The 11869-nt window shown below is 40.1% G+C and overlaps 1 protein-coding gene across 1 annotated transcript in view; it reads right to left on the bottom strand.

Moving 5' to 3' along the window:
• The window catches only part of USH2A (usherin), a 773469-nt gene that overhangs the window by 438503 nt on the left and 323097 nt on the right, over window positions 1-11869 (bottom strand). Inside the window, exon 30 of the mRNA XM_007466317.1 lies at window positions 1996-2109. Within this exon, the coding sequence (XP_007466379.1) occupies window positions 1996-2109 (114 nt within the window). The remainder of the gene's footprint in view (window positions 1-1995; window positions 2110-11869) is intronic.

The following is an 11869-nucleotide window of genomic DNA, read 5'->3' on the forward strand; positions in this document are numbered from 1 at the left end:
GGAACAGTACTAAATACCTGTCCTGAATTTATGGGAATTTGCCTCAATGATGGACGGGGAGTATTTACACTAGTTCACTTTACTGATACTTGTGTTACTTCATCACAAGTATTATTAACCCATAATCTCTACTTGGGCTGTGCCTTTTAAAGCAAATTAGACAGAATCCCTACCCTTGAGGAGCTTTTGATCTAAGATAAGCAATGCTAGGGAGAGCGGTTCATAATCCATATAAGAAAACCTATATGTAGCCATAGAAATAGGCAGAAAATACAGAATTAATTACATATGAAAACTACAACGTATGTGAGGTTTTTTTCTTTTAGTAAAGGGGGCCTGTTTATTTTCTGTAATGGTCAATGAACTGGAGTCACAGGAACTAAAAACACTTTTAGAAATTGATCCTAAACATACCTATCATTCAGTAAATTAGTAATACATTTAAGGAAAAACTAGAAATTGGGAAATCCTGAAATAATGGAAAGAAAATGGTGAACTGAATGAGCAGGAATCCCTCTGGGGTTGAGCTCTGAAGTAGGTTTGGAGGGTACCAGGCAAGACACGGACAGAGGGGAGAAAAGAGTGAGATATAGGACAATCTGTGCCATATGGAAGTTGGTGGAAGTAATTGGAAAAGGGAATAATGATATATGCCTCAGCAGAAGCAAAGACGCAATAAGAAAAACAGTGCTAGTCTTGGTAGACCAGATGGAGAGAACACTGAGAAAACACGGAAGATGGGTCACCAATGCTGTAGCCCAGGTGAGGGTGGTCTGGTGAGGTCAGGTGCAAGGCATGAAGAACAAATTGTCACAAGAAGGATTTTACAAACTCTTGTTTTCTGTCCTGGTTTCAACAGATGAGCCATTGTCTTTTTTTTTTTTTTTTTTTTTTTTTGGCCACCTGGTGTGGCATGTGGGATCTTAGTTCCCTGAGCAGGGATAGAACCTGTGCCGCCTGCATTGGGAGCGTGGAGTCTTAACCACTGAACTGCCAGGGAAGTGCCTCCATTGTCTTTCTTTACACATTTTCTGTGAGAGTGGTACTTGCTTTAAGGATTTAAAAGAAGGAGGGGGGAAGGAGGGGAAGTGGGTAAGGGGCAGTGGAGGGATAGTGAAAAAGAGAGAGACTGGCAGACTCTTTTTCCCTAAAGATCAAGGTTTTAAGTCTCCCGAATAACTTTACAACTAGACAGTAAGAGTTGTACAGCGTTGTACAGACAGTTGTGTTGTACAGACAGTTGTACAGACAGTGTTAATCCCTCTCATCCAGGAGAGAGAACTACGAAGTAACAATGCTTTAAATGTTTTGAGAGCTGTTCTTTCTTGAAGAGATGCATTCTGATGCTTGAGCAAAGCTTTCGCTTTAGAGCGCTAAAATATTTTCTCTTTCCCACTGCCTTCCTAAATGTATGCTTTCTGAAACATTAATTTATGCCAACAGTTTGTAAGTTCCAGGTACAACAAAAGTGCGACTTGAGTCGGAAGGAAGCAGGCCGTGATTAATAATGCCTCGATCGGCGTTTGGAGGTTCTATCACACTGAAATAATTGTTGCTCATGCTGGGGTTTAGCAGTTAAAAGAGACCGTGGAAATCAGCCGTTTGATTCTCAATTTCACACTGCGCCATACAATCAATTCTTTTTAGTCAGACTGTCTCTAGATTTACTTCTGAGCCACAGTAAAATGAGGAAGCTTTCATTAATCTTTCAGATGCTTCATATTAATGACAAGGCTCTTGCATGAACAATGTAACAGCAATTAAAAAGCCCATTAATCTGCATTACAGCTATTAAAGATGCATGTCATTAAAGGGTATGGAGTTTGATTCATTTTCGCTCCCCACCAAAAAATGGAGCAATTATGGCCTGGCAATGCACTTTGTCATCAAATTAGGTTGGGGTTTGTAGCAAATGGCCTTGCAGCATTTAGCTCTTCTTCTATTTTATTATTCATGACTGAAATGTGGAAGTCAAGACCTTTGAAATTACTTTACCTTCTTGTGGAGTAGAGATGTTCAGTGCATGCGAGCTCTCGGTACAGCCAGCCAAAGTGCAAGCAGCTAGGGTTACCGCATAGTTTCTGAAGGGTAGCAAGCCTGTCAATATGCCTGTAATAAAAGGGGACAAAAAGAGGTTTGAATGTTTACCAGAAGAAGCTATACAGAGTATTGTGTGTGTGTGTGTGTGTGTGTGTGTGTGTGTGTGTGTGTGTGTGTGTGTGTAAGAAAGGGGGGTAGAGACACAGAGATACAGAAAACAAAAACATGCTTCTTTAATTCATTTTCCTGCCTGTGTGCTGATTGCAGGATAGTGTGACTAGCAAGAAGAAATTTAGTCAGAAAGAGAGAAACAGATATCGTATATTAACACATATATGTGGAATCTGAAAAAACTGGTATAGACGATCTTAATTACAAAGCAGAAATAGAGACACAGACGTAGAGAAGAAACATATGGATACCAAGGGGGAAAGGTGGCGGGTGGGAGGAATTGGGAGATTGGGATTGACATATATACACTACTGATACTATGTATAAAATAGACAACTAATGAGAACCTACTGTATAGCACAGAACTTTACTCAGTGCTCTGTGGTGACCTAAGTGGGAAGGGAATCCAAAAAAGAGGGGATACATGAATACGTATGGCTTATTCACTTTACCGCACAGCAGAAACTAACACAACATTGTAAAGCAGCTATACTCCAAAAAAATTTAAAGAAGAAAAAAGAGAGAGAGACCTGCTTATTGTTAAGACAGCTCTAAATAGCATTTTCCCAAATGTGCTTCTCGGACGCTAATGCCCCTGAGATGTTTCCCCTGTAAAAATGGGGGATTCCACATATCGTTCGTAAAGCAGAGCCCAGTGTACCTGATACTGAAGACGGCCATCATCCCATTTCGGGATACTAGACCTCCCGCAGAAACAAAACTATCTCATTTTCTTTTACCTCACATTTTTCAATCTTATTTAACTAGAGAGTCCGTCTTATGCGACATCTATTAACACACATTAGGAGATGCTACTCCCAAGAGTTACTTCATTATTTTAACGGTAGGGTACACGTATACAAACTATTTATTCACGTTGCGGCTAACAAATATGCAAATCAACATAGTTGAACAATTAGCCAATTAAATAATTATGTTTTTGTACTTCTTGCAAAAGTATTAGTTTATTTAATTAAGACACCTGTCTTAAACAGAAGCATTGCCCACGGAAGTGTTGGATTAACCTGACTTGGTGGTGGATATATAAGATTTGTTCCGCAATTAAAGGTGCCTGCAGAAACTAAAACACATTTTGTTTACTGGTGTTTATAATCAAGGCAGAGGCTCTTTATTTAGTTAATCCCGTGAATTAAAGAAATATCAAAAATATTATTTGCTCACCATTGTTTTCTGTTGCAGGTTTTAGAGCTGTTTTAATCCCTAATCACATAGACTGTCATCATTCTTATAAAAAGATGGTCCTACTCGTAGTATCCCTTTTTCGAGTAAACCTTGATTGTTTTAGTGAACTGGTATTGATGACAGCTTGCATCGTTCAACAACAAATTTTAAAATACATGTTCGCCTATTCCCTTTCCCCAGGAGAAAGGATAAAATATTAAAAGAGCAAAGATCAGGATGAAGCAAAGACCACAGCCCTTGTTTGCTCTGGCCCTTCTCACTTGCCCTCAGTCCTCAGTGTTGCCTGCAAGTCTTTATTCTAGCAGCTCCCCCCAAGCATCCCCCTGGGCTACCCAACCCTCTCGGCTGCACTTGGCACCAGCATCTTAGCCCGCGGCCAAAGAAGACAGCAAGCCAATGAGCTAACACACATACACGTTGGACCATCTCATGCCAAACGCAGCTCTAATTTCAAAACGCCTTCATGTTGTCACCTTCTGCTTTCCCTCACTCCTGCCACTGTGACTGTCATTTCCTCTTGAATCTCCCAGATCATGACCCACATTCTGAGCTCACTTTTAAAAAAGAGGTTATTTCTCCTTCCGCTAAAAGTCTTAAAGGAAAGCTTACAGCATCACATATGCATCTTCATCATGTAGTGATGTCGTGGTTAAGAGCAAAGATGCTCACGCCGCATTGCTCGGGTCCAGATGCCAATTCTACTACTGATTTGTGGTATGGGTCTGGGCAAGTTGCTCAGACCTCTGTGCCTTAGTTTCCTCATCTGCAAACAGATAATGATCGTATCTATCTCGAAGAAGAGGCCTCACAGGGATAATATAGTATCATGGGGATATGAGACGGGGATACTACAGTATTCACCTCGAAGTGTTACTATCAAGATTAAATGAGTTTGGGACTATAACATGCTCAACGCAGAGGCGTGTAAGGGGAGAACTCTAGCACGGAGCCTTGGTAGCCCAAGCTATGCTACCATTCCAACTCAGTTTCTGCCTGCGCTGTACTATGAAATATTGATTTTTATCTGGTCAGGATCGCTAGTGGTCCCTTACACACCAGACCAAGTAAACCCTTCCGCGGTCCTTAATCTCCCCTACTTCCTGGATTTTGCCTTATACAGCTGCCGTCTGGGCCACAGAATTTTCCCAAGGAGTCCTCCGAAATTACTGAGGGCTCCTTGCTTTTCCTGACCAACTCATCTTCCTTTCACAGTCCCTTAATTTTTTTTTTTTTTTTTTTTTTTTTACAAGGTCGGGTCCTCAGGCTTCTTTCTTCTTCTGAACACTTGCCTCTGTCAGTTCACTTCTTCTGAACATTTGCCTTCATTAGTTCATCAAGCCTCGTCTCTCATTTATATCTGCAGACTTCACATCTCTCCTCCAAGCTCCGGTTCTGCATTTCTACCTGCAGGCCGTGTATCCCACGTGGATGTTCAGCTAGCATTTCACTCTCAACCTGACCCAATCCAGACCCAACAGTCGAAATTATCTGGCAAACTTCCCTCTTCCTATTTCTTTCTTTTTTAAAAATTTTTACTGGAGTAGAGTTGATATACAATATTATGTTAGTTTCAGGTATACAGCAAAGTGAATCAGTTATCCATACACACATATCCATTCTGTTTTAGATTCTCTTCCCATACAGGTTATTACAGAATATTGAGTAGAGTTCCCTTTGTTATACAGTAGGTCCTTACTAGTTATCTATTTTATACATAGTAGTGTGTATATGTTAATCATGGATGGCCCTACAGATTATCATATTAAGTGAAGTCACTCAGACGGAAAAAGAGTAATATCACATGGTATCACTTAGACGTGGGATCTAGAAAATGGTACAAATGAACTTATTTACAAAACAGAAATAGAGTCACAGATGTAGAAAACAAACTTATGGCTACCAGAGGTGAGGCGGAGGGAGGGATAAATTAGGAGACTGGGATTAACATATACACACTACCATTTTTCCCATTTCTCAGTACCTCCGTCATGATCCCTAAATTCCGGGTTCAAAACTAACGTGTCCTTGTGAGATATATCCCAGCCATTTTATCCTTTGAAAATCTTGGGCATTCGTCACGTCTTTCCTATAGCCAAGTTCAAATCTATCAATACTGCAAGTCTAAATAAGATGAGTTGCATGTCTGAATTAGTATAATGTCATACTAACAAGTAATGAACCGGCCCCCAGAAAATAAAATTTTTAATCCTACAGTGAGCAAGGAAAATATGTTGGGACATGAAATGCTTCCTTTGTTCATCACCTAAAAACCTAGGTGGCATTGCCTCTCATAGGTGGCCCTGACCTAGCTGGGGCACAGATATATTGTGTCACAAAAGGCACAGTGGCTGTATACAGTTTGATGCTCTGCAGTCTTTAGCATGAAGGTGCGTCATACATCCAGATGATTATCACTGGGAAACATAAAAAGCAGTTCTATTATGTTACAAAGTACCTTCCCTGAGACATTCTTTCTTTCCAAATCATAGCTGAAGTGCAATGTTGGAATTGTGACTATTATACCAACTTAACAAGAAGGTTATCAGTGGAGACTTTAAGAAGGATCATGTCAACCCAGATGCTGAGTTCACGTTCACTAAACGGTCTTTGGTGATTTATTTAACCTTTCTTGCCTTCATTAAATGAGGCACTCTGCGTGTATAGGTTTATCATGAAATTCCTTTGCTAATTTCTTCCCCCCTTTAACCTGAAGGACCTAAAGAAACAGGCAATATTCCTCTCAGCAAACTTGCATTCTTCAGTTTGTGCTTTGGTAGAGAAGTTTACCAAATTGCATTTCATAGAAAAATCCCAATATTCTGAAAGAAAGAAGCTGGAGAGAAACCGGATCATCTTTCAGGCCATTTACCAAAGTGCTCACATTCCTATCTCCAGGCAGGTGAAACAATAATAATAAACACTGAGAAATGAGAGCTGCAAAATAGAAAACAGAGAAGCAGGAGAGGAAAAAGCTGACGTTTGGGCTCTTGCCAACTTCGAATCGCGGGTAGAAAGTTTTGGGTGGCTTGTAAATCACATTTTCAAAAAACGTGCCGTACTTTCTGAGTCTGAGGTGGCCTTTCTTTCCTATTTGCAGTGGGGATCTTGCTTATAATGTTGTGTCTCAGAGACAAAGTTTGTCAAACCATCGGAATAATTTCCCCTAAATAGGGGTTAGTATCATCGACTTCAGTAAGAAGAGCTGTGTAATGACTGAGCATTTTCTCTCCTCTTGTCAGGTTACACTGAGGTTGGGGTAGAAGGGGCTGGTCAACCAAGTGGTCCTCACTAAATCAGAATAACGACCAAGTCATCCTATTGCCTGAGACATGCGGTTTCTCTCTTTTGTTTCTCAGTATGGAGAGTTTACCAGGATGGATTAAAGTTAATGCTTATAAAAAGTTCTGCTATTACCAAAAAATAAACATATTCTCCCCAAGACTAGGCAAGGTAGCCTTTCTTTCTTGGATATATCCCTAGAGACCATTGAGTGATTGGCCAAATGGTCTTCCTTTAAGTGTCAGAGTCAGACTTAGATTATACACTCTCCAGAAAAAAAAGTGGCACTACTATGACAGCATATCATTACCAAACAATTATTTATCAACTTTCCTTCTATACGCTTCTGGGAAAGGTGCTACAGACTACAGCTGATCTTTTACAAGGTTTCTAATCTAAGAAAATATTAGAGCTAGAAGGACCCTCATGATAACGATAATACACACATTAAATACATAAAGCAAAATGCCTGCATACATGTCAAGTGGACAAGGGCATTTATAAGATCCAGAGCTGCCAGTCCAAGATGATAGGGGATCTATATTTAATTAAAGGCAAAGAGAAAAAAAAGGATAATCAATGAAAGTATATTTCAGTATTATACTTAAAAGAATACTGAAAAACATACAGAGTGACATATTTATAAAGGAATCCCAGAGAGAAAAATATGGCATAGACACTGTATTCTGTGTCCACAGAAAACCCAATAAGGTAATATGGGGTAGTCTCCTTGACGATCCTTAGGGTGTTTAAAATAAAGAAGTATATCCTGACAGTGAAAACTTTTAAGATTGGTTTGGATATGAGCCCCTTTTCTCTGGCAGACATCACAGAGGAGTCTTTTTACCCTTTGAATTTGAGACTGTTCCTACCTCGAGGCAGGCCAGATGACCTCTCCAATTCCCTTTCAGCCGCAAAACTCTGTGAAATCAGAAAATGGTCCCAACCATGTCAGGAAACCTGCCAGTCTCTTTTGATAATGGAAGAGGGTGAGCTGAAAAGAACATTCCATAAGCATAAAGGAAGCATTATTGATGTCTTAAAAGTGTTAGGATCCCATGAAACACAGGAGTGTTGGTATCCGGATTAAAATCATTGGCACCAGCCAGACCAGAACTCTCACTGCTAAGCGATAATGCATTTTGCATTAATGCTTAACATTGAGAAATCCTGATGGGCCACACCAAGGGAGTTTGAAGTAAAGTAAGTATAGTCCCTTTGAATTGCAGTCCTGTGGACCTCGGCGGGTGCAGAAAGCCCAGGCCGAAAGAGCAGGGGCAAGAACGTGATTTAAGCGGTGGCAGCACATCACAGGAGGAAATTTAAGAGCCCTAGTGCGTTAGGCTCCAAACTGTGTGCTCTGAGGATTTCTGCCTGGCAGAGGGGAAGAGCCTTCTCGAGAACTGTGCAGTTTAAAGTCCCTCGCCATGATTTTGGGAGCTCCTTGAATGCAGAGGGTATGACCTTTTGCTTCTTTACTTGTCCTATTTTCCAGCAGTTATTACGATGGTTCACCAAAGGTGGACCCTTGATGTTTGCCCAAAATATAAAGACCTTTCATCCTCTTAGCTCACTCAGCTGTCTGCCTCACTATAAGAGATGCTCACTGCCGTCCTACCCTTTCCAGGGAGCTAGCAAAGGAACAGACATTGTTTCTTTTGACTGATAGATTATTATTTCCAACACTTGGTTTCCCGTGCTCTAACCTCGTTTCAAAGGAGCGGAAGAGAAATATTAATAATTGGAGGTGGCCTGACTACCTAAGAGAAAATCACTGTGGAGCCGACACCAGCTGTGCAAGCTTTTGTGCCTCTAATAAAACTGTATGCTGAGAAGCAGGGAAACAACAGAGGAGTCGGCTTTGACACTGAGATTTTTATGATTAACTCTGACTCAATGCAGACAAGTATAAATGCTCGGCCTGGAAACCGAGCCTGAGACACAAGACAAAGTGGCATCCTTTTCAAAGGCCAACACGTTTTGGAGAAGAAAAAGTGACTCCGTGTCTGTTTACATCCTTGAGCACACTCCTCCCCCTCCCCCACCCCACCCTCAGCTGCCAACCTAGGTGTCTGGCTGGCGTCCACTGTAATCTGTTCTCTTTCATTATGTTAATCTGTGGGCGGAAAGATTTCTGTCATCTTCGAACCGCTTGTACAGCAACGGTAAACACCTTGGCCTGTCTGTAATTGGACAGGTGTCTGCACTGATGTCACCCAGCTTTTAATTCAATTAAAGAACTGGCTGCTCTGCTCTCATTACCCACCCATTTCTGTTGCACTCTGAGTCTGGCGGTGAAATCTGCACACAGCCATCACCTACCCCGAGTCCAAAGTCTGTGGTCCCCCATGCAAAGATCTCGCAGAATATTTCAAACGGACCCCAACAATCCAAGCATACTTTCCGGTTAGCAAAGGCATTTGGAATAAGATGGAGAATTTGTTCTCTCTCTCTCTCTTTCTTTACCTTTAAATTCTCTATTGTCTAAACGGTGTCTTCTATCTACTGGCCAGTAATTAGGAGCTGTCCAGCAAAAAGAAAAGCAGTCTCTAGCTTCCCCTCCCCAGGGCTTTCCTCCGTCTCAAGAGAACTCATCAGAGTACAATGTTCTTATTTATTTGCTGGCATTTCACATTTGGATCAAGAAAGTGAGGGTGGGGAAAAGCAAGGCATTTATTAAGAGGGCCATCTGGTAAGGGATCCCACACAGGCAGAGCTGAGACTGCTACCTAGGGACACAGTAGAAGAAACCCACTTTTAACAGAAAGCCAGCCAGCGGAAGGAGAGCTGAAGAGATGGGGACTTTTCTGGCTTAAGATTCTGCTGCAGTGCTGAGAAATCCTAAATTTTAAGTGTCCTACATATCAGAATGAGTTTTGAGCCACAAACTAACCCAGTGGATGGATGAAAGAGACGAAATCAATCCAACATGCCGTGATTTCTGCCCATTTAAAGGAACCTCTGAAAATAAAGTTCTAACACAGACATTGTGACACAGTAACCTCATGAAACTGAATAATGCCATTTGTTAAATATGGATGAAAATTCAGCGGTCTAACAGACAACTGGAAACGCACCCAGGATGCTTCTCCTCTGGTTCTTAGTAGCCTAGGAAAGTGGCATTTGTTGTTGTTGTCTTTGGGGTAATAGTTTAAATAAAAATAAGGATCTCTAGGATTTATAAAATGAAAGTCAATTTTCATTTTAATCAAAAGGTAGAACAGCAAATGAGCTTACCCCAAACCTAACATAACCCTTTGGAAACTAAAACTAATGTTTTACATATAATTTCCTGCAAATGGATTTTCTGACCTTACTTAAAATTTCTAGTACTAGGGAACACCTTGGATCAAAGACTAAATGGATTTCAATGTTTACAAAACAAAATTATTCTTTCATTTTTGAAAATATAGGGTCTGATCCTAGTCTTAGAGAATGGTTGAAACAGTGATTTTAATTGAACTCAAAGCATTATCCAGTTAAGATTCTCTCAGTAGGCTTATAGCTAACCTCACATTTTTCATCAATGCCTTCATGGTAAGAACTACAGAGTCTGTCATTTTCCTTCTAATTCTGCAATTGGTTTGAAGCCACCCACTCATGTGAACTCTTTACGAAGCATAAAGGGCCGTCACTGACATCGTTAGAACTCTCCCAGAAAATACCAGACTTGACTAAGCAGAGAGTCAGGCAAGGAGACAGGAGGAAAAGAAAAATAAATGAGAAGGGAAAGTCATCCCTTATTGAACAGTGTCCTAGGTCCCCTGCTGAAAGCCCCCGATAGGATGAGCCCCTTGTACAGAGGGGGCTGCCATTGGGCAGAGTGTAAAGGTCACTCAAGTCCACAGCAGAGCCAAGGTCAGAACCTACATCTTCTGACTCCAAGATCACTGACCCGCTTACTTAGACCTAAGCCCCAGTTCTGGAAGAAGAAAGAAGGCATGTTGAATAAATATTACTAAAAATAATAGCACACTATTATACTAAATACTTGATTTAAATATATCTGAAAACGTGTTAATAGGTTCAAAGTTATTACTAAAACCTACTGTATACAAACAGAAAGTAAAATGCTTATCCCTCCAAATGAGTGAGTGTATATGCCTATAGTATTCCCTTACGAAAACAACTGATTCATGAGAAACTCTACATCAGTGTATATGTGCTTCCGTGTGTTACTGAGTATAACACTTTATATGTATATATATTTGGAACTAATCAAAAACTTTATATATATATATATATATATAAAACACTTTATATATATATATATATGTTTTTGATTAGTTCCACATATAGATACAATACAAATATAAAATGGTCCTAAAAGTTAGAAAACAGAAAACTTGAGGTGACTGCTCCCTTTCTTTATCAGATGTGAGTAGTAACCCTTAAGTATTTATATCCAACACTATAGCATGGCCAACGTGCCCAGTTGATTACTACACTAGAGCAAAACTGATGTATTACCATCATTTTTAACCATCATACAACATATTAGCAAGAAGAAATCCAAATCCTGCACTGCGAATTCTTACCACATAAAATAAAATGAGTAACTTGTAAAAGGCCCCATCTGAAGCTCTCACAATGTACCAGGAGTTCAGGCACATTACATATTCAGGAGAGTTAGACAAAGCTATTAACTCATCAACAGTGCATTACCTGATGAAATTATTCTACATTAGCTAAGCAGGAACATGACATCATTTCTATTTTTACTATTTATGTCATAGGCCATATCTTTGTCCTGTGAATTTTTTCAGACCAATTTCCTTCAAGATTTAAAGAAATAGTTTGTAATAAACCACAAATACGGAATATTAATCTATGGGGTACTGTGAAAAATAGCAAAGACTTCCTCAAAATTCATCTTTTAACAATACCATCAAAATGAATTTTTCAAATTTACCTCTGATGTTTGCCTACTGTGGCAGAGACCACTAAATGCCCTCTCATTGTATATTCTCTTCCTCCACAGTAGAATAAAAAGACCCTTTTAGCTGGGCAAATGGCCACTTTGAATAAGGACATTTCCAGCAATCCGTGTAGCTAGGTATAGCCATGTGGCTAAGTTCTAACCATAGAATGTAACCAAAGGTGGAGGAATAACTTCTAAAATATGTCATTAAAGTGAATGTGTACATCCTTGTTCAACCATTCCACCTTCCTGCTG

The sequence above is a fragment of the Lipotes vexillifer genome, unplaced genomic scaffold (genome assembly GCF_000442215.2).
Source record: "Lipotes vexillifer unplaced genomic scaffold, Lipotes_vexillifer_v1.1 scaffold139, whole genome shotgun sequence".
Lineage (NCBI taxonomy): Eukaryota > Metazoa > Chordata > Mammalia > Artiodactyla > Lipotidae > Lipotes > Lipotes vexillifer.